This window comes from Odocoileus virginianus, chromosome 12, assembly GCF_023699985.2.
Source record: "Odocoileus virginianus isolate 20LAN1187 ecotype Illinois chromosome 12, Ovbor_1.2, whole genome shotgun sequence".
In the NCBI taxonomy this organism is placed as follows: domain Eukaryota; kingdom Metazoa; phylum Chordata; class Mammalia; order Artiodactyla; family Cervidae; genus Odocoileus; species Odocoileus virginianus.
The window spans coordinates 66,564,303-66,583,157 of record NC_069685.1 but is presented as its reverse complement, the minus strand read 5'-3'; the positions used below and the strand labels follow the sequence as shown (position 1 = coordinate 66,583,157).

The following is an 18,855-nucleotide window of genomic DNA, read 5'->3' as shown; positions in this document are numbered from 1 at the left end:
GTGGGCCTGTTTCTCAGTCAGGGGATGGGTCAGGTGCCTGCCTGCCCGCCCGCCCCCCACCCCTGCTCTCCAGGTCCGGGGCCTGAGTCTCCAGTCTGGCTAGGCTCTCCAGGATCATTAGCAGATGAAAGGCTCCGGGAGGGTGGGGTGGGGCCCTAGGCTGCCTTGGCAGCTGCCCCTGGCTGGAGGCCAGACAGACCTAGACTAGCTCCTCTGGGAGCAAGCACATGGACCGACCAGCCCCGCCGGCCCGCCAGCGCCCCCCATCAGGCCTGCCCTCTGCCTGGCTCCCGGGGTGCCTGTGGGACTAACAGTCACCCACCAGGGTCTTCATGAGGGAAACCGAAAGTCACTCAGTCGTGATCTATACAGTCCAAGGAATTCTCCAGGCCAGAATACTGGAGTGGGTAGTCTTTCCCTTCACCAGCAGATCCTCCCAACCCCGGGACCGGACCCAGGTCACCTGCATTGCAGGCAGATTCTTCCTTTACCAGCTGAGCCGCCAGGGAAGCCCTTCGTGAGTGAGCCAGGGTTAATGGGTTACCCAGCCCGGTGACACATTTACCAGCCTTCCCGGGCTCTCAAGGTCCAGTCGCGCTGGCCTGGCCTTCAGGCTCTGAGCTCAGCACCTTCCTGTTCCAGCTTTGATGCCTCACGGCTCCGGAAGGGTCAGGAAGGTCCAGGGTCTTCTGCCCTCTCTGCTCCAGAGATGGCCCCCAGGGCCTGGCCTCTGGGTTCCAATGGCCCCTCCGCCGGGCTGGCCTCCCCAGTCCAATCCCAGCGGTGCTAGACAACCCCCCACCCCGCGATGGCGTCGGGCCCTCCCTCGGGGTCCTGGGCTCCCCCTCCATGGCTGACCATGCTACCCCATCTTGGGTCCAGCTGAGGGTTCCTGGAGAGAAGAAATGGCATGTGTCAGAGGGGAGAGTGAATGAATGAATGAATGATGGGTGCTTGTGTGCAGGCTGCAGGCGGCATGTGGATTTCAGAGGCTTGGGCAGGCTTGGACCTGCCAGCCTTGTGGGGGCACACACCCCACCCCTTCCTGTTGGGCAGGAGTGGGCGGGGGCGTGAGCAGACCGCCCGGTCATCCATCAACCTCCCAGAAAGTTGGGAGGTGAGGAAAGGCGGCCCGGGTCATGTAACTCCCTTCTGTCCCCGTGACCAGGGTCCTTCGAGCGACAGCCTGTGTATGCCTGCGGCCCCGGGGCTGGGGGAGAGGGCATCCCGTGGCCAGAAGTGGGGCCAGCCCCCAGATATCCTAAGGGGCCAGGAGAGACCCATTGCCTGACCTGCCCCTGCCCGCTGCCCAGCCTCATTCAGCTCCACAGAGGCCCTCAGAACTCAGGTCCTTTTACTCCTGGCTGGGGACCCACTGAGCTGGAAGAGGCTGGCCGCTGTCCCGGTCACACGGGCCCCCAGGGCCAGACCCGGGGCTGCTCCTTCCCCCACCTGGAAGGGTGCCTGTGCCTTTAAAGCCTCCCCCACTCCGGCCGGCAGGGGTGGGGTAGGGGGAGGAGGGGAGGAGCCGGCACGGGACTGAGCTCCGTGCCTAGTGCTGGAGCAGACAGAGAACCAGCCTTGCAGCCAGGTGAGCCGGGGCAGGGCGGGGGGGGCCCGCTGCGCCCTGTGCTGTGTGACCCCGAGGCCGCCACTCGCCCTCTCTGAGCTGCCGGGGGGCATGGGAGAGGGCAGCCCAGACCTGGGGCCTCTTCGGGGGCGTCTGGGGCGCTGGGTCCCAGCCCCAGCTCCGTTCTGTCCCGTCTCTGCTCTGAACGGTCGCTCTCCCTCTCTGAGCCTCAGTTTGTGCACCTGTGTAATGGGAGTGGGCTGCCCTTCAGGGTGATGGGGGCTGGTGCAGCCGGATCCCGCAGAGGGGCCGCACAGAGGGGCAGGGCCTTAGGCCCTTGGCCTCTTGTTTGTTGTCCGGTAAGTGGTCTGAGGCCGCCTGACCAGGCTTCCCGGCTGACTTGGCCACAGGTGTGGGGTGGGTGGAGGAGGCCGGGGGAGTGGGCTTCTCAGATTGAGAAGGAGGGGGGCCCAGCATGGAGAAACTGAGGCCCGGAAGGGTGGAGCAGCCTGGGCTCGTGGTGGGGTCACTGGGGGGTTCTGGAGTGGAGGCAGGCGGCGCTGGGGGCTGGGCGCCATGCCCTCAGACCACATCTGCCCCCCTTGGGCTCTGGGGGGCGGAGGGGCAGGCCAGTGGTGCGGGGGGGCTGACTACACAGCTCCAGGGGCCACCCACCCCCTAGTGGTCCTCACCGCTTGAACAGGCTTCCGGCCGAGAGTGGGGTCATTGGGTCTCGGGGGAAGGAGCCGTTTCTAATTCTCAGCCCTGTTCCGCCAGTGTGGGCAGCGCGGGGCACGGACCCCAGCTCCGGTCCAGGTGTGGTGCCGAGCTTCCTGCCCAGGGCTGTGCTCTTGGCCCCGGGGGACGCGACTCTTCACTGCCCGCCAGGTGGTAAGTGGGGCACCAGGGTGCCCACCTGCCCGTCCACGTGCCTGAGGGCCCAAGTCACCCCGGCCTGAGCCTCGGCTTCCGGCCAGCCTGTGAACGGCTCTGCCCAGCCTCACCCCTCGGACTGGGGCTGGAGGATTAGCAGAGAAAACCCAGGCTGTCGGCGCGCCTCCTCTCTTCACGCTCTCTCTGTGTGTCCTGGAACCTGCTCGCTCAGCCCAGATTCCTCATGGGCGTGTGTGTGCGCGCGCGCGCGCGTGTGCACTCACTGGGAGCAGGTGGCACATGGCAGACTCGGTATCTCTGGATGTGTGAGACTTGCATACTCCTGGGGGCAGGGAGCTCACCACCTTATGTGCCTAGCACAGGAGCCCTGGGGTCTGGAGGAGACCTCCAGGCTTCCCCCCTGCAGCGGGGGTGGGGGCCAGCTGGGACTGAATGTGGCACCTGACCTGGGAGGACGCGCTTTGTTGTTCTGAGCATCTTGCCTCTGTTGACTCGGCCTGTGAGATGCCCTCGTCCTTCCCGAGAACCTGAAGCCACTGCTCGGCTTCTCCTGGGCCCGTGGCAGCTTCTCCAGCCCATCCCAGCCCAGCGTTTTCCTGCTGGGGTCACCTGTAGGGTCCCGGTCCTCCTCTGTCCACTCAGGCCTTTTTCTGACCTCCTGCCGCCCCAGGCAGGGAGGAGACCATTGAGCAAGCTCAGGCAGGTGGGCAGAGCCCTGTGGCTTCCTACCGCAGAAGCCTCCCTGCTGACGGCCCAGTCATGCGGCGGCTCAGGCAGGACCCAGTGCCCCGGTGTTGCTGGCCGGCGTCCAGCCCTCGGGGATGGGTCTTGAGCCTCGGTCCCTGGCTCCTGCCCCAGCCCGTCTTCTCAGTCACCCTGGTCTGCAGGGGCAGGATGATGTCCAGGCAAGAGTGGTTGGGGCACCCCCAGCCCGGGGTCGTGGTGGAGAGCACACGGGAACGCACTGACCGGGTCCAACGCCGAGTCCGCCCAAGGGCAGCGGTGTGTTCCGGCTGTGAGGCCCCAGGGGCGGCCTCTGCATCTCCTTCTATCAGGTGGCGTGGCCTTGTGAGCTTTTTGCAGATTAGATAGTGTAGGTGGGGGGCTGGGGGCTTCGGGGCAGCCTAGATACAGCGAGCCCAGCAGCAGGCAAGGGAGGCCTGCCTCAGAGAGTGGCTGATCCTTGCCCTTGGCAGACAAAGGCCAGAGAGAGGTGCGCAAGGTCCAAGTCCCCGGGGGCGGGTCTGGAGCTGCTCCCGACTCCACTCCCTGGTGTCCGGGACACGCAGCCCCTGGGGCAGGTACGGGGCGGCCAGGTGTGTGTGTGCCCTGCTGATCTGTGCGGCCTTGGACCCGCTCTGGCCCTCTGGGCCCTGCCTTTCCAGGCTGGGCAGCTGGTTCCTCGGGCCTGGGGCACTATCATTATTGGACAGATGGTGGAAGCTTCTAGGTGTGAAGCAGGAGGGAGGGGTGCCCTTTCCGCCCAGCTGTGGGGTGTGGTGAGCCTCGCGGTCTGGGTTCTACCCCGCTGCTGGTGCCACCCCGACCCTGCTGCACGGCCTCAGGAGCCATCTCTGGGCCTGGAGTTCACTCTGAGCCAGGACAGGGCTGGCTGGTGGGAGACCCACCCAGACACCATCCTCTGGGACAAGGAGTGCCTGGTGTCTGTCAATGTGCTGCTCCTTCCCCGTTGGGGCCACACCTGTCACCTGTTGCCACCATCCAGGGGTCATTGCTGACAGCACCTGCCACCTCCAGGGCCCTCCCAGGGTGGCGTGAACTTTAGCCACCTGGTGATGGGTGGAGTGCCCCGGCATCCTGGCTGCCATGACAGGTCGGGACCGGACCGGACATGATGGGACACAACCTCTGGCCACCCTGCCTGCCACATGCTGTCTTTGGGGATTGCCCACTCTCCACGGGGATTCAAAGTGCCCCCTGTCAGGGCAGTCTGAGTGTGGCTTGGGAAAGCATTTCCAGACACAGAGTATTTCAGAAAGAAATGAGTTTTTTGAGAATAAACAGCAGAGATAGTGAAAGTGTTAGTCGCAACTCTTTGTGACCCCATGGACTGTAGCCTGCCAGGCGCCTCTATCCATAGGGATTCTCCAGGCAAGAGTACTGGTGTGGGTTGCCATGCCCTCCTCCAGGGGATCTTCCTGACCCGGGGGGTGAACTCGGGTCTCCTGCATTGCAGTAGTGAAACTGCTAGGAGTGCAGCAGGCCTGGTCTCTGGTGGCCCTGGCCTGCAGCAGCGTGGAGCAGGGCCTGGGTTCCCCAGCAAAGGCCAGGCCCGTTCGCAGTGCTGAGACCACCAGATCCCAGCCACTAAACCAGTGGTCAGTGAGAAGAGCCCTGGCTCTTCAGCTTTGCTGGAAAGAATTTCCACCAAGACGGAAAGCAGTGAAGCAAGTAAAGGGGTTATTAGGAAAAGAGTACAGCGTGTGTGCACAGACACGCGGCGGACTTGGACGGCAAGGCCCTGAGTTGCATCCACGTGGCAGTTTCAACTGCTTTATGGGGCATTTCTTTCAGTTTCCCTCCAGCCACTCGTTATGATTCACCTCCTTTGCATGTCTCAGGATCCGCCATGTGTGTACACGCATCTCTTCGCCAAAAGGGATTCTACCACAACGGGCTACGGGTAGAGCATCCCTTGACCTGACTCCCCTTGGGCCTCCAAGGAGTCTTTTCTGTGCGTGTGTGGTCAGGGAGGAGAAATCTGTGATCCATGCAGGGTCCAGCCTCCTCCCTTAATTGTCCTGCTATTCTTATCTTGGAGTTTCGATTGAGAGACTGTGAATCTCTGATAGCTTTATCCTGGTGGGGCGAGGGGGCATGTGACCTCCTGACAGCCTAGGGACAACTGATGCTTTCCACGGGTTAGTAGAAAATGTTTGTAGCCTTGAGACAAAGAAAGTTCCTGCTGGAAGGATGGCATTAGGTGATTAGTTAGGGCGCTATAGGGTGAGGACCGGGTGGGCATTTTTGCGTCACTGGGGGTCAGGAAACTGGCTGGTAAAGATCAGGGAGGCTTTTGGCAATGGTTCCGGCTCAGTCCGTCCCAGAGACGACCTTCATCCTGGGCTCCAGGGCTGTGGCCTTGGGATAGGACTCCACGCCCCTGGGAGGGCTCTCTGGCCCCCTGTGACCCCTGCAAGACTAGGTGAGGGTTCCTCAGCCCCTCTTCTCCTCCTGGTGGGGCCCACCCCAGCTCCCAGCTCCCAGCTCCCAGCCCCCAGCCTAGCTCCGGGCCCCCTGAGGAGCTCTGCAGGGCCCACAGGCGTGGCTCTGGGCGGCTCCTGGGATGGGGAGCCCAGCCTGTGCCTGGAGGGACTTTCCCAGGCAGACAAGTCAGGCCTCCTCCTCCCTGGCCAGTGCCCCAGCCCACCATCATCTTTTGAGAAGTAGAGGGGTATCGTGCACCGCTGCGGCCCCCAGGCCTCGGGTAAGCTGACCAGGGTCAGGAGGAGCCCGGCCACTGCTGGAGGCCAAGCACCCCTTCTCTGGCCTCAGTTTCCCCTCCTGACACTGATTTGGGTGAGAGCCAGCCCAGTGGTGGGGGGCGGGAGGGGTTTGGGGGGGAGGCTTGGATGTGGTTTTGGCCAGTCCAAAGATGTGGGGGGCGGGGATGGGAGACAGAAGCCAGTCTCCCAGCAGGGTGTCTTCCTCTGGGCTTCCTGTGGGGAGCTGGGCCTTCCTGGGCTGGGCCTGGGAGGAGAGGGGGAGGGCGCCGGCCTACCGCTCCCCCACCCCAGCAGGCTGAACCTCGTAGGGTACCCCCAGCCCTCTTGGGAGCCCACTTGAGCCCTTGGGCAGAAAGCTGGGCGGAGGGGAGGCCGGAGCGTGGACCTCAGGAGGCCTTAGCGAGCTTCTCCCAGGGGCCTGGGTGGGGAGAGGACGCAGAGTGGGACGAGGGTCTCAGCCGAGGGTCCCAAGCCCAGGAGAAATGCCCAGCATGCCCTTGCAGTGCCCAGCATGGCCGGACCCAGTGAATAGGCCTGGGACCCAGGACATGGCCTGCGGGCTCTCCGGCCCGGCAAAGGGCACGGAACCGTCCCAGGGCGGGTCCCTCTGAGTAGGGACGGGGTGAAGCGGAGGGGTCCCAGCCCAGGGTTTTCCGGCCGAACATCGCCCTTCGGGGGGAGCTGAGCCTGGGAGAGGGGGCCTTCCCCTCTGATGCCCGTTGGGTCACACACCCCCACCTGCCGTCCTTCCACTGGGACCCCACGGTTAATGGCTGCCCCTCCCTGTCCAGCCTGGCAGGAAGTCACCAAAGAAGCCACAGTGTCGGGGTGAGGCGAGGCCGGCCGGCTCCCCTCTCGCCCATGGGCCTGCAGCGTCCCCCCAGCGAAGCCAGTGCTTAGCTGACGCCTCACGCCCGGCTCAGAGGGCACAGAATCTGCCTGCGGTGCTGGAGCGCAGGGTTCATCCCTGGGTGCAGAAGACCCCTGGAGGAGGGAAATGGCAACCCGCTCCAAAGTATTCTGGCCTGGAGAACCCCATGGACAGAGGAGCCTGGCGGGCTGCAGTCCGTGGGGTCACAGAGTCAGACAGGACTGAGCAGCTTACATGTTGACCCTTTCCAACGCACTTCATCTCTCATTGCACTGGAGAGACGTCCATGACTTTCCCAAAACCCCATGCAGGTGAGACGGGGCAGGCCAGCCCCGGAGCCCGTGAGGCCAAGAGACAGACAGACAGACAGACAGACAGACAGACAGACACACACACACACACACACACTGGGAGAAAGGCCCTCGGGGGCAGAATTCACAGGAACAGGGGAGCAGCTGACAGCTTCCTCTTGCAGACACAGAGACTCCTCACATCGCTCCCCGCAGGCTTCAGAGACACCCTCTCCGTTTGCAGGAGGACGAGCAGGCTGCGTGCTCACAAAGTCTCCCTGGAGCAGGTTCTGTGGTCACAGGCTCCCACGGAGTGTGAAGGCGGCCCCAGTTATTTCTGCAGCCAGTCCAGCCCACACCATCTCTGCGGCCCCCTCCCTGGGAGGCTCGGGCCGCCCACCCACTGAGGAAGGTAGGCTCCGGTCCTGCGGCGGCCTGGCTGAGCCGATGATGTCGGGAGACATGGGTGCCCCCCTCACTTTGAGCGCACCGGAAGCTGGGCCCCATGCTCTGCGGCAGGTCACCTGGGGCCCCAAGGACAGCATCAGGAAGGAGTCAGGCCAGGCCTGTTCCTGCCTGACTGACCTGAAGGCCGCCGTGAAGGGCCAGGCAGGTCCAGGGGGCCCCCCTCCCAGGAAGGGTCCTGGCCGGAGGGGGGCCCCGAGGCTGAGCAGGAGGGTTTAGGGGGCAGAGATGGGCCAGGAGCTGCTGGGAGACAGTGTGGCCTGAGCAAAGACGGGGAGGCTGGGGAGCCCGTGGGGCCGGGGGCCGGGAGGAGGCCCAGGTATGTCCTTCTGAGGCTGGGCTGTGTGCCGTGCCCCGGGGGTTGGCGGTCGGTCCCCTGACCCGCCACCCCTGCGCCTCGCGCCACAGAGCATGAAGAAGCGGTCCCTGCTGCTGGCCTTGGCGGCCGTGGTCTTGGTCCTCCTGATCGTTGGGCTCTGCATCTGGCTGCCCGAGACCTCCAAGTCGCATGGCCACGTGTACCCCAGGGCCGCTGTGGCTGCGGACGCCAAGCGCTGCTCAGAGATTGGCAGGTGAGTGGGGCCCTGGGCCCGGGGGACCGCCCCTGTCACACCCCGAGGCATCACCCTCGCCCCACTGGGGCTCAATCCCCGACCCCGCCGGCCCTGGTCATCGGGCTGCCTGGGCGAGCGGTGTTCGTGACATGGAGCTGCTCGTCCTGTCCGTGGACCTTCCCGGCAGCCTCTGGTCAGGGGTGAAGGGGACCCTGGAGCTGAGGGCAGGGTGTAGGGGTCTCCCGCTTATCGGCTGGGCCCCTTTCTCAGTTCAAGGGTGTCTGCCTCTTCAAAGAAACTCTGCTGTTGCTCTTTATAGGCCCACAACTCATGTATACAAAAGTCAGTTCTCACTTACACAGGAAAAAGATGTTATTAATAAAAAAAGGAACAAGTATTCATTCTTTTCCAATTATCAAAGTCATGTCCATCTGTCGGCGTGAAAAGCCTGTTGGTTTTCAAATACAACAAATGTTTTGCATTAAAAAATGAAACCCGTGGGCTCCTCTTGGTCCTCCCTGGGGCGGCGGGGTGCACCCCCCGAGCCACTCACCCCCACCGTGCCGCTGGCAGGGACGCGCTGCTGGACGGCGGCTCGGCGGTGGACGCGGCCATCGCGGCCCTGCTGTGCATGGGGCTCCTGAATGCCCACAGCATGGGCATTGGGGGCGGCCTGTTCCTCACCATCTACAACAGCACCACGCGTGAGTGCCCGGCAGGGCAGGCTCCGGGGTGGGGCGGGGCCGGGACCGTGCAGCCTGCCCACTCGCCCTCTCCTTCCAGGGAAGGCTGAAGTCATCAACGCCCGCGAGGTGGCCCCGCGGCTGGCCACCGCCGGCATGTTCAACAGCTCGGAGCAGTCGGAGGAAGGTGAGAGCGGGCTCGGGGCGGATGTGGGGCCAGGATGAGATGTCTGCGGGACTGGGGGTGGCCCACAGCACCCCCACCATGGAGGATCAAGCCCATCATCACAGAGTGAAGGGCGTTTCTGCTCAGGCCCGTCCAGGGCCACAGGGAGCTAGAGAAACGGAATGATGCCTGTTATGTCAGCTTGCGTGTATCCGGGGCCGGCACTCGGCTCAGTCCACGGCGAGCCCCTTGACCCACACTTGGCAGGAGAGCTCGGTGCGGGTTCCCGTCATATCGCTGGGGACCCTGAGGCCCGCCCAGGCAGGCCATGTAGACTGACCAAGGTCACACACAGCTTCCCATGTGGCTCAGCAGTAAAGAACCTGCCCACAGTGTGGGAGACCCAGGTTCAACCCCTGGGCTGGGCAGACCCCGGGAGAGGGGCTTGGCAACCCACTCCTGTCTTCTTGCCTGGAGAATCCCAGGGACGGGGGAGCCTGGGGGGGCTGCAGACCACGGGGTCACAAAGAGTCAGACACATGAGCGCACACACACACACAAGGTCACCCAGCTGGATGGTGGGAAAGCTGAGTTTGAACGCACCTGTTGTGTTTTTAAAGAGCATCCAAGTCATTCATCGTTCGTCTGTTTGCTCACCTGTGGGGTTAGCCGTCTAGAGGATGGGGCGGGGTCTCTTTTCTAACCTGCCCTTCAGCCCCAGGGGATGCCCTGCACGGACCCCTGGAGGGATGGAGATTAAAGGCCCGAGTGGGTCTGACCCCCTCCCGCAGGCTGTGCCCCCGGGGGACCGCAGGGGCCTCTGGGAGCGGCCCTTTTGGAATTCTCTTTCTCTCCAATGTACAGTCAGTTTTTGAATTTTCACCCGCTGGGCAGCTCACCAGGTGTAGCAAAGAAGTTATTCGGGGTGTGACGCTGCTAACATCTTACAGACTGGGCATTTTGCATCCTTGAGGGTCACGTGTTTGACCCGGGCTTGTCAGGCGTTGGGGCGTTTGTCACCTGAAACAAAGGTACCCGGTGAAGGGCAGAGTCCAGGAGGAGCAGAGGGAACATGAGCACGGGTGTGCCCCACGTCACCGCGTGGCCTGGAAAGCAGGCGCGGGCAGGCCGAGAGGGCACGTGGGTTTACCAGGTGCAAAGACCCGGAGGCTGGGGCCGGGGGTGGGCGTCCGGGGGACGGAGGAGGACGCAGGGTCAGGTCGCACTGGACCTCCTGGTGGGTCATCGTGAAGACCTGGCCTTGCGTCTGAAGGAGGGACAGTTGTTCCCTGCGTCGGAGGGCGCGGAGGTGGACCTGGCTCTTTGCCGACGGGACCCCTCGGGCTGCCAGTCAGGCGGCCCGTCGGGAAGTCCCGTGATGGGCAGGGATGCTGAGGGCTGGTGTTGAGCACAGCCAGAGGCCGGAGCCGTGGATCTGCTGACGGGTCTGCTGTGACACACAGCCAGGGGTCCCGGGGAGGACAGAATGGCCCTCACGGGGACTGGCAAGGCTGCCAATGGGTCCCCCGTGAGATGCCTTTTTTGACCCTCAGATCTGGCCATCAGGGGAGCAGCCTCGAGAGTTCAGCCTGGGGGCTGTCAGCACGTAACGGGGGCTCAGTGGTAAAGAATCCGCCTGCCACGGCCGGAGGTGCGAGAGACCTGGGTTCGATCCCGGGGTCGGGAAGTGCCGGGGTCCAGCCTCGGCAGGATCCAGGGGGTACCCTTAGGATAAATGGCATTGGCGAGAGAAGACACGTGAGACCAGCCTTGACAGGGCCAAGTCTGCAAGGGAGAGAGAGAGAGAGAGAGAGAGAGAGAGAGGGAGAGTGACCAGACGGGGGGTGTTTGCAGGGTCTGGCAGGGTCTGGCAATGCTTTGTTTTTTACCGTGGCTTTTATACCCTAAGTTAGTACATTTCTAAGGGGAAGATAGTTTAACATTACATCAGCTTGTCCTTCACGAAACCAGGGTGTTTTCTGCATACTTCTTTGTTTATGAGGATCTTGTACATTATATTCTGGCCTTGGGGCCTATTAACATTTTATGCAGGTCAGGTGAATGCAAACCTGTTTCTATGGTGACCTTAACTGAAAAGTAGCAGTCTCATAGGGCAACAGTACGGAGTAGAAGTATAACCTTGTTAACACAAAAATTAATCCTTCTGCAGAAGTTGTCAGTTGCGTTATCGAAGAAGTTTACCCCAGACTGAGTCTGCAACTTTGGTGAGGCAGCTTCTGCCTAGCACTCCTGGCTGACAATTAACAACCATCTCATTGTTACCACACTAGGGCTAAGTTCTTATTTCTCTAGATCTTTAGCTATATTAACAATGGTTTCTATAACACAACCTTATCACATTAAAAGCAAAAACACAGCAAGCAAAACACAGCAAGCAAATGTCAACCCAATAACCACCTATAGAATAATTTTTCTTATGTTTTCTAATAGGACTCCACCCCTCAAAAAGGCTCTGTGTCTATTAGGGCTTTTATATAATCAGGTTCTTTATGCTATTTTATGATTAGGATATTATAAGCAATCATGCATATTAGTACCAAGGGCATAAATGCATTTGGCTAACAAACTACCAGCAAAGGAGTTTAAATTAAAACACTCCTTTCACCCTGGATAATCTCATAAAATACCACCACCTGGGAAACTTATTGATTAAAGTTCTAAACTGATTCTTATTTGGGAAGAGATCGGGGAAGGCCTTCCTGCCTGTGTCACAGAAATTAGGGAGTAGTCCATTGAGGCAGGCATCAGAAAGACAGATACCATCTTTAAGGTGAGTGCCGGGGGCAGCTTTTCGGAATCCCTGAAAACCTGATCCGCCTTGCCCGTCAGGCTTTCTCCTCGTGACCTTGTCATGGGTGGGATCTCGTGAGCTGGCCTTTTCGGAATCCCTGAAAACCTGATCTGCCTTGCCCGTCAGGTTTTCTCCCTTTTGGCCTTGTCATGGGTAGGGTCTTGTGTGTTGGCTCCCGGCAGGGAAGATCCCTTGGAGGAGAAAATGGCACCCACTCCAGTGTTCTTGCCTGGAGAATCCCATGGACGGAGGAGCCTGGTGGCGGCCTGCAGTCCACGGGGCCCCAGGGGTCGGACACGACCTCACGTGCACACACCCGGGAGCGGGCAGCCTGGTGTGCGGGAGGGCAGACAGAGGCGGCGCTGGGAGACGCAGAGCAGCCCGGGGAGACAGGGACGGGCCAGGCGAGATGAGAAAGGGGCCCGGCTCCCTGGTGAGCGGGCGGCCCCGAGCCTCACTGGCCCGAGGTCAGGCCCGTATGCGCAGAAGGGGAAGGATGTGTGCTGGCTGGCAGACCTTCCAGGAGGTGATGTGGTAACAACCCAGCTCTTGGAACCTCGTGCCCGACTTCTGGGTGGGAGAGGCCGCTCAAGAGCCTGGGAGTGGCCGAAATGGGTGCCCCCTGCCCCGCCCTGCCCCGCATCTCCGGGTGAAAGCAGGAAGGGGCCTGTGAGCCGGCCTGTGCTGAGGCTGTGTGTCAGGGCCGGGCCCTAGGGCACGCCGGCGGGCGGTGGGGCCTGGCGGGGAGCTGGGGTCCGGGGCTCTGTCTCCAGTGGCATCCTGGCTTCTCAAAGGATGGGGCTGGGAAACAAAACCCTTCATGGTCAGATGGGGAAACAGACCTGGAGAGGGCACGGCGCAGGGGTCTGGGACAGTGGAAGACAGGAAGAGGGGCTCTTGCTTTGGCACCAGCTCAGCCTTGAGGGTGGTCTGGGGCTTGGACTGGGGGCCTTGGTGGGTTCTGGTGGAACCCTTGAATCAATCGTACAAGGTGAAGGGGCTCGTGACCCGGGAGGCTCAGACCGAGAGAGGTGGTGAGGTCCGGCTTCCGTACGCTCTTGCTGCGCAGCCGTGAGCCTGGACCAGGTTTTCAGACACGGGGCCCCTGCAGAGACAGACGTGTAGGCCTGGGGGACAGCGGGACCCCCGTGCCCCCAGCAGACACCCCGAGCAGAGTCGCATGCCTGCCTGCCAGGACAAGTGTGTCAGTCACTCCGTCGTGTCTGACTCTTTGCGACCCCATGGACTGTAGCCCACCAGGCTCCTCTGTCCATGGGATTCTCCAGGCAAGAGTACTGGCGTGGGTTGCCATTTCCTCCTCCAGGCGGGTCTTCCCAACTCAGGGATCGAACCCAGATCTCCTGCCCTGCAGACGGATTCTTTACCCTTTACCAGGCACAACCGCAAGCATGCATTTCCTGAGCCTCTGGGTCCCACCAGGGACATGCCTGGACCATCCCATGCCGACCACCAGCCGGGTGCCTCTTCTTTTGCAGGCGGGCTGTCGGTGGCGGTTCCGGGCGAGCTCCGCGGCTACGAGCTGGCGCACCAGCGGCACGGGCGGCTGCCCTGGGCACGTCTCTTCCAGCCCAGCATCGAGCTGGCCCGCCAGGGCTTCCCGGTGGGGAAGGCCTTGGCGGGAGCCCTGGAGAGGCAGCGGGAGACCGTGGAGCGGAACCCCGCGCTGTGGTACGCCTGCATCCCCGCCGTGGGCACAAACAGGTGGCGATTTCCGGCGTCGGCGCCCACCCAGGGACCAGAGCCCTGAGCATCAGAGCCTGGGGGGGCTGGACACCATGGGCAGGGGCGCCCCATCCTTTGGTCTCCTTTGGGGGTGGGAGCTGGATGGCTGAGCCCGCCCCCATGCCTGCCTCACGAGAGCCCCACCCCTGCCATCCCAGCGAGGTGTTCTGCCGTGACGGGAAGGTGCTGCGGGAGGGGGACCAGGTGACCATGCCCCGGCTGGCCGACACCTTGGAGACGCTGGCCTCGGAGGGCGCCCGGGCCTTCTACAACGGGAGCCTCACAGCCCAGATTGTCAAGGACATCCAGGAGGCCGGTGAGTGGGCGGTGCTGGGGCCCTGGGGCGGGAAGCTCCATAGCGGGAACACTGAGCCTGGGGTCCTTGGGTCCTGCCTGGACACTGGGCCCTCAGGGCGTGCCTGGCAGGGGAGGGTCACAAGTGTGTCTGCAGCTGGTGATGGGCTGCATGGATCCACAGCTCCTGGTTAAGGCAAAGTGGAGGGAATTCCTGCAGTCTAGGACAGGAAGCCCAGGGCTGCAGGGTTGGGCGCATTGAGGGGTGGGCAGGAATGCAGTTGTAGGCAGGAGCCAGGATTGGGGAAAGCACGCAGGTGCACACCCCAGAAGACTTCCTGGAGGAGGTGGCACCTGAGCCACAGGTGAGGTTGGACTTTGCAGGCAGAAAGCAGTCTGAGGCCTGGAGAGAGGGGTTATAATTCTCCAGGAGGATCACAGGGAAGGAGGGTGGACTTGCTGAGAGGGGTGTGGGGGGTGCTGCCTGCAGGGAACTTGTGGGCAGGTTCTGGTGTATTTAGGAGCCCCAGTTGCCTCTCTTTTCTGCTCCCGCCTCCCCAAGCTGTGTGTGTCAGGGAGGAGGGCGCTTAGCGTATTGACCTTTACCACTGACACCGGAAATTAGCCTATAAATACTTCAAATACTTCATCTGTCTGGAGCCAGTTTCCCTGGAGAATTAAGGGCCTCCCTCCACCCACCCACTAGTCAGAGGAGGAGGAGGCTGATGGGAGAGGGGGGACCTCTGGCCCCCCAAGAGGACAGATGTCAGACCTGGAGGCCAGTGGCACAGCAGGTGGAGGATGCTGGCCTGGGCCTGGCCCCGGGGAGGTGGCACGGTCAGGGGGTTGGGGGGGAGGCGGTGGACAGGGCTCCCCACTTGGTGGTCCCCCAGAAGTGTGTCTCATCCCTGGGTCCCCCGTTGTAGGGGGCATCATGACGGCCGAGGACCTGAACCACTACCAGGCAGAGCTGATTGAGCAGCCGCTGAGCGTCAGCCTTGGGGACGCCCAGCTCTATGCGCCCAGCGCCCCACTCAGCGGGCCTGTGCTGGCCCTCATCATCAACATCCTCAAAGGTCAGCCATGTCCCAGGCGTGGGCTGGGCGGCCTGGGCCAGGGGGCACACCTGGTAGATCTAGACAGTCATTGGCCACCTCAGGGCCTGGGTAGCCCTGTGACTGATGTGTGTGCCCAGATGCAGGGACCCTTGCTTCCTTCCCCTGCCTCCTAAGTAGGCACTGCCGTTGGACAGTGAATGTTCCGCTTCTCAGGGTGAGCCGAGTGGCTCAGGGAGGCCTCCCGGGCACCCCGCTGTCCTAGCCAAGGGGACCCGGGGCCGCTGGGGTCACTGTGGATCTGCCCGACCAGGGTACAACTTCTCCCGGGCGAGCGTGGAGACGCCTGAGCAGAAGGGCCTGACCTACCACCGCATCGTGGAGGCCTTCCGCTTTGCCTACGCCAAGAGGACCCTTCTTGGGGACCCCAAGTTTGTCAACGTGACTGAGGTATGGGGGCAGGGGCGAGCCCCACTCCGCCTCATTCCTGTTTGCACCGCCGACTCTGGCCTCGGGGCCGCCAGGTGCTGGGGTGGACTGCTGACCCCGTGTGCTGGCCTCTGGGCCAGGGCGCTCTCGCTGGGGGAGTGGGGGTGCTGGGGGGTCCTTAGCGCCTGCCTCCTCCGCCACACTGTGGCTTCGGGGCCTCAGCACGAGCCGTGTCCTTGGCCTGGAAGCCCCTGGAGTGGTCAGCGCCAAGGTGAGGGGCGAGCACACAGGGGCATCCCAGCCCACAGGGCTGATGATGAGGTTCAATCCAGGCAGGCAGAGGCCCAGGCCACACGCGCTCCCGGTCACACCCGCCTCCCAGATCCCCACTGCCCAACCCGCTCACTTCCCAGGCGCCCCCTGTTCCAGGCTGGACCCCCGCCTCCATCCCCGTCATGGCCCTCATCCCCTACTCTCCCCTACTCGGTCCGCCCTGCGAGGTGGGCCCTGCAGCCCCCACCTCCGCCCCCTCCAGGCCCTGACCGGGCCTCCGCCCCCCTCCAGCCCCTCCGCAGCATCCCACCCCCTTCACCAGCGCCTCCTCCGCTCAGCTTCTTCGTGTAAAGTTGTGGACATTGCAGCTTGTTTCCTTCCTCTCTGCCGCCTCCGGCTCCCCTCCGCTCTGCCTGTTTCTTGGCCTGTTCAGACGCCCGGGTCAGCCTTTCCCCGAGGGTCCCGCCCGCATCTTGAGGCCTCCAGTCTCTTAGCCTCAACGGACCCCCGCCCTGGGCTGCTGGCGTGTGGACTTTAAGGCTCAGGGCGGTTGTCTCCTAGGATGTCGCAGTCCCTCGGTCCAGCTGCTCTCTCGGAAGTAGATTCGAGCTTAATGTTCTCCCCTTGGATTAGTCACTTAATCCGTGTGTGTTGCAAGAACCCACGGCCTCTGCTTGGCCTCCAGGGCCCTGCCTTGCCAGTAAACTCCACACGTCAGGGGTGACCAGTCACACACCCGGGACAGGATCTTCAGGATCCAACAAGTGTGCATCTCCAGTCAGGCCCCCGCTGTCCCCGGCCGCCCCGTCTGCACTGTTCACCTACCCGGTGAAGGTCACAGCCCTTCCCAGTTGTGTTCCGCCCCCACACACAGCTGCCAGAGGGTTAACACCCGTCAGTGGTTCCCTTCTCCGCCCCAAGTGCAGGAGGTGTTAAAGGCCTTTCAGGGCCCATAAGGACCTGTGTGAGCAGCCCCTGCAAGCGTCTTCAACCTCCTCTCTCCCTAACTCCTTTCACTGTCTGCGTGTCGCTCATAGGCCTGCCTCAGGGCCTTTGCATTACCAGTCAGGTGGCTTTTTTCAGATATCACCTCCTCCAAGAAGCCCTCCCTGACCACTCTCATTCTTCCACCCTCTCGCCCCCTCCCCTCCCTCATCTGGCCCGTTCTTTCCAGCATATCCCTACGTGTGTTTGTCTTCCCTGCTGTGAGGGTGGGGACAGGCGTGTCTGTTCCCTACTGGTGCCCCAGTGCTGGGCGCGAACTTACAAGCTCCGTGAATGAGTGAATGGGTGGTTGGGTGCAGCGAGAGTCAGGGTTCGGAGGGCAGACGGTCACTCAGAGATGCTGGGCAGCAACAGAGACAGAGGCTGGGGAGGGGGTTCAGGCAGGCCATGTGAGGCTCAGCCTTAGGAGGGTTGCGGTCGGAGCCACGGGCGGGGGCTTCCTGAGAACCGCTCGCACAAGCCTGTGCCCCCTCCCCGCCTGCTTCACCCCCTCAGGGCAGCTCTGGGGTCTCGGCAGGTGGTCCGCAACGTGACCTCCGAGTTCTTCGCCGCCCAGCTCAGGGCCCGGATCTCCGACAGCACCACGCACCCGGCCTCCTACTACGAGCCTGAGTTCTACACGCCGGACGGCGGGGGCACCGCACACCTGTCGGTGGTCTCAGAGGATGGCAGCGCCGTGTCAGCCACCAGCACCATCAACCTCTAGTAGGGCCGCTGGGCGGCCGGGCGGGCCAGGGGCTGCCACGTGTCCCAGAAGGGGGGCTCCACGTTGGCAGAGCTCCTTTCCGGAGAGTGTGTTGGTGGGCATGGGCCGGGCGGGCTGGCCCCTCTCTGACCCCGCCGGTCGGTCGGCAGCTTCGGTTCCAAGGTGCGGTCACGGGTCAGTGGGATCCTGTTCAATGATGAGATGGATGACTTCAGCTCCCCCAACATCATCAACCAGTTCGGGGTGCCCCCCTCACCGGCCAACTTCATCGCTCCAGGTGTGGGGCGCAGGGCCTGGGCGGGGAGCGGGCTGGTGGCCCCGCGGCCTCTGACCCGCTGCTCTGTCCCCCCGCCCCCCCTACCGGCTGCAGGCAAACAGCCCCTCTCCTCCATGTGCCCCGTGATCATCGTGGGTGAGGACGGCCAGGTCCGCATGGTGGTGGGCGCCTCCGGGGGCACCCAGATCACCACGTCCACGGCGCTGGTACGTGCTCCCCCCACCTGAGCGCCTAGCCCCTTGCCCACTGGGCCACGCTGACCCCATCCCCACACCCCCAGGCCATCATCAACAGCCTGTGGTTCGGCTATGATGCCAAACAGGCGGTGGAGGAGCCCCGGCTTCACAATCAGCTTCTGCCCAACACCACCGTGCTGGAGAAAGGCATCGACCAGGTGGGGCGGGGGAGGGGGGAGAACCGACCCCGGTGGGGGCGGGGCGGGGAGCGGGATCGAGCCCCGGTGGGGGTGGGGCGGGGTGGGGGCGGCGGAGGGGGGAGAACCGACCCTGGTGGGGGCGGGGCGGGGAGGGGGACCGAGCCCCGGTGGGGGCGGGGCGGGGAGGGGGACCGAGCCCCGGTGGGGGTGGGGCGGGGTGGGGGCGGCGGAGGGGGGACCGAGCCCCGGTGGGGCGGGGGCGGGGGAGCCGGGACCGAGCCCCGGTTGGCCCCCGGGCCTGCGTCTCCTGATCACCGCAGAGCAGGCAATGGCTGCTCCCCGCTGCCCGCGGCGGCTGGCCCTCACCCCCACCGCCCGGGTCTCCTCGCCCCCGGTCCAGAGAGGCCCGGGCCACCCGCGCGGATGAGACCCAGTCGGCCCCGCGGCCCCGCGGCCCCCGGCCCCCGGCCCCCGGCCCCCGGCCCGCCCTTCCTGGCCCCTCAGCCGGCAGCCGCGGCCCCAGGGTGTGCGAAGCCCACGCAGGCGGCCCAGGCCGCCCCTGAGGCCGCGCCCCCTCCCGCCCGCAGGCGGTGGTCGCGGCCCTGAAGACCCGGCACCACACCACGGAGGAGACGTCCACCTACATCGCCGTCGTCCAGGCCGTCGTGCGCACAGCCAGCGGCTGGGCGGCCGCCTCGGACTCTAGGAAAGGCGGGGAGCCCGCAGGCTACTGAGCGCTCCGGGGAGGAGAGGCCCGCCGGCTGGGGGCCAGGGCGGGACTTGGGGGGCTGGCTTCCCCTGGGAGCGGCGCAGCAGGGCAATAAATGCGGCGGCGGCGCCGGGCTCTGGGCGGTCCTGCGTGCCGGCTCCCGACTCCCTGGGCTTTAGCGCGCTGTGTGAGGTGGGACCGCCTGGGGGGAGGTTG

At 63.7% G+C, this 18,855-nt stretch overlaps 2 protein-coding genes across 2 annotated transcripts in view; both read left to right on the top strand.

Annotated features, from left to right (window-relative positions):
• Positions 1-1,503: 1,503 nt before the first annotated feature.
• Positions 1,504-18,806, top strand: GGT1 (gamma-glutamyltransferase 1). Its single transcript, XM_020907382.2, has 15 exons — positions 1,504-1,591; positions 2,348-2,461; positions 7,337-7,504; positions 7,966-8,129; positions 8,685-8,815; positions 8,895-8,981; positions 13,269-13,461; positions 13,674-13,831; positions 14,736-14,885; positions 15,178-15,314; positions 17,089-17,276; positions 17,427-17,554; positions 17,648-17,760; positions 17,835-17,948; positions 18,518-18,806. The coding sequence occupies exons 4-15, from the start codon at positions 7,969-7,971 to the stop codon at positions 18,662-18,664; spliced, it is 1,707 nt and encodes a 568-aa protein (XP_020763041.1). The 5' UTR covers positions 1,504-1,591; positions 2,348-2,461; positions 7,337-7,504; positions 7,966-7,968; the 3' UTR covers positions 18,665-18,806.
• The window catches only part of GGT5 (gamma-glutamyltransferase 5), an 11,909-nt gene continuing 11,795 nt past the window's right edge, over positions 18,742-18,855 (top strand). The window contains exon 1 of the mRNA XM_070475670.1: positions 18,742-18,831. Within this exon, the coding sequence (XP_070331771.1) occupies positions 18,755-18,831 (77 nt within the window). The 5' untranslated portion in view covers positions 18,742-18,754. The remainder of the gene's footprint in view (positions 18,832-18,855) is intronic.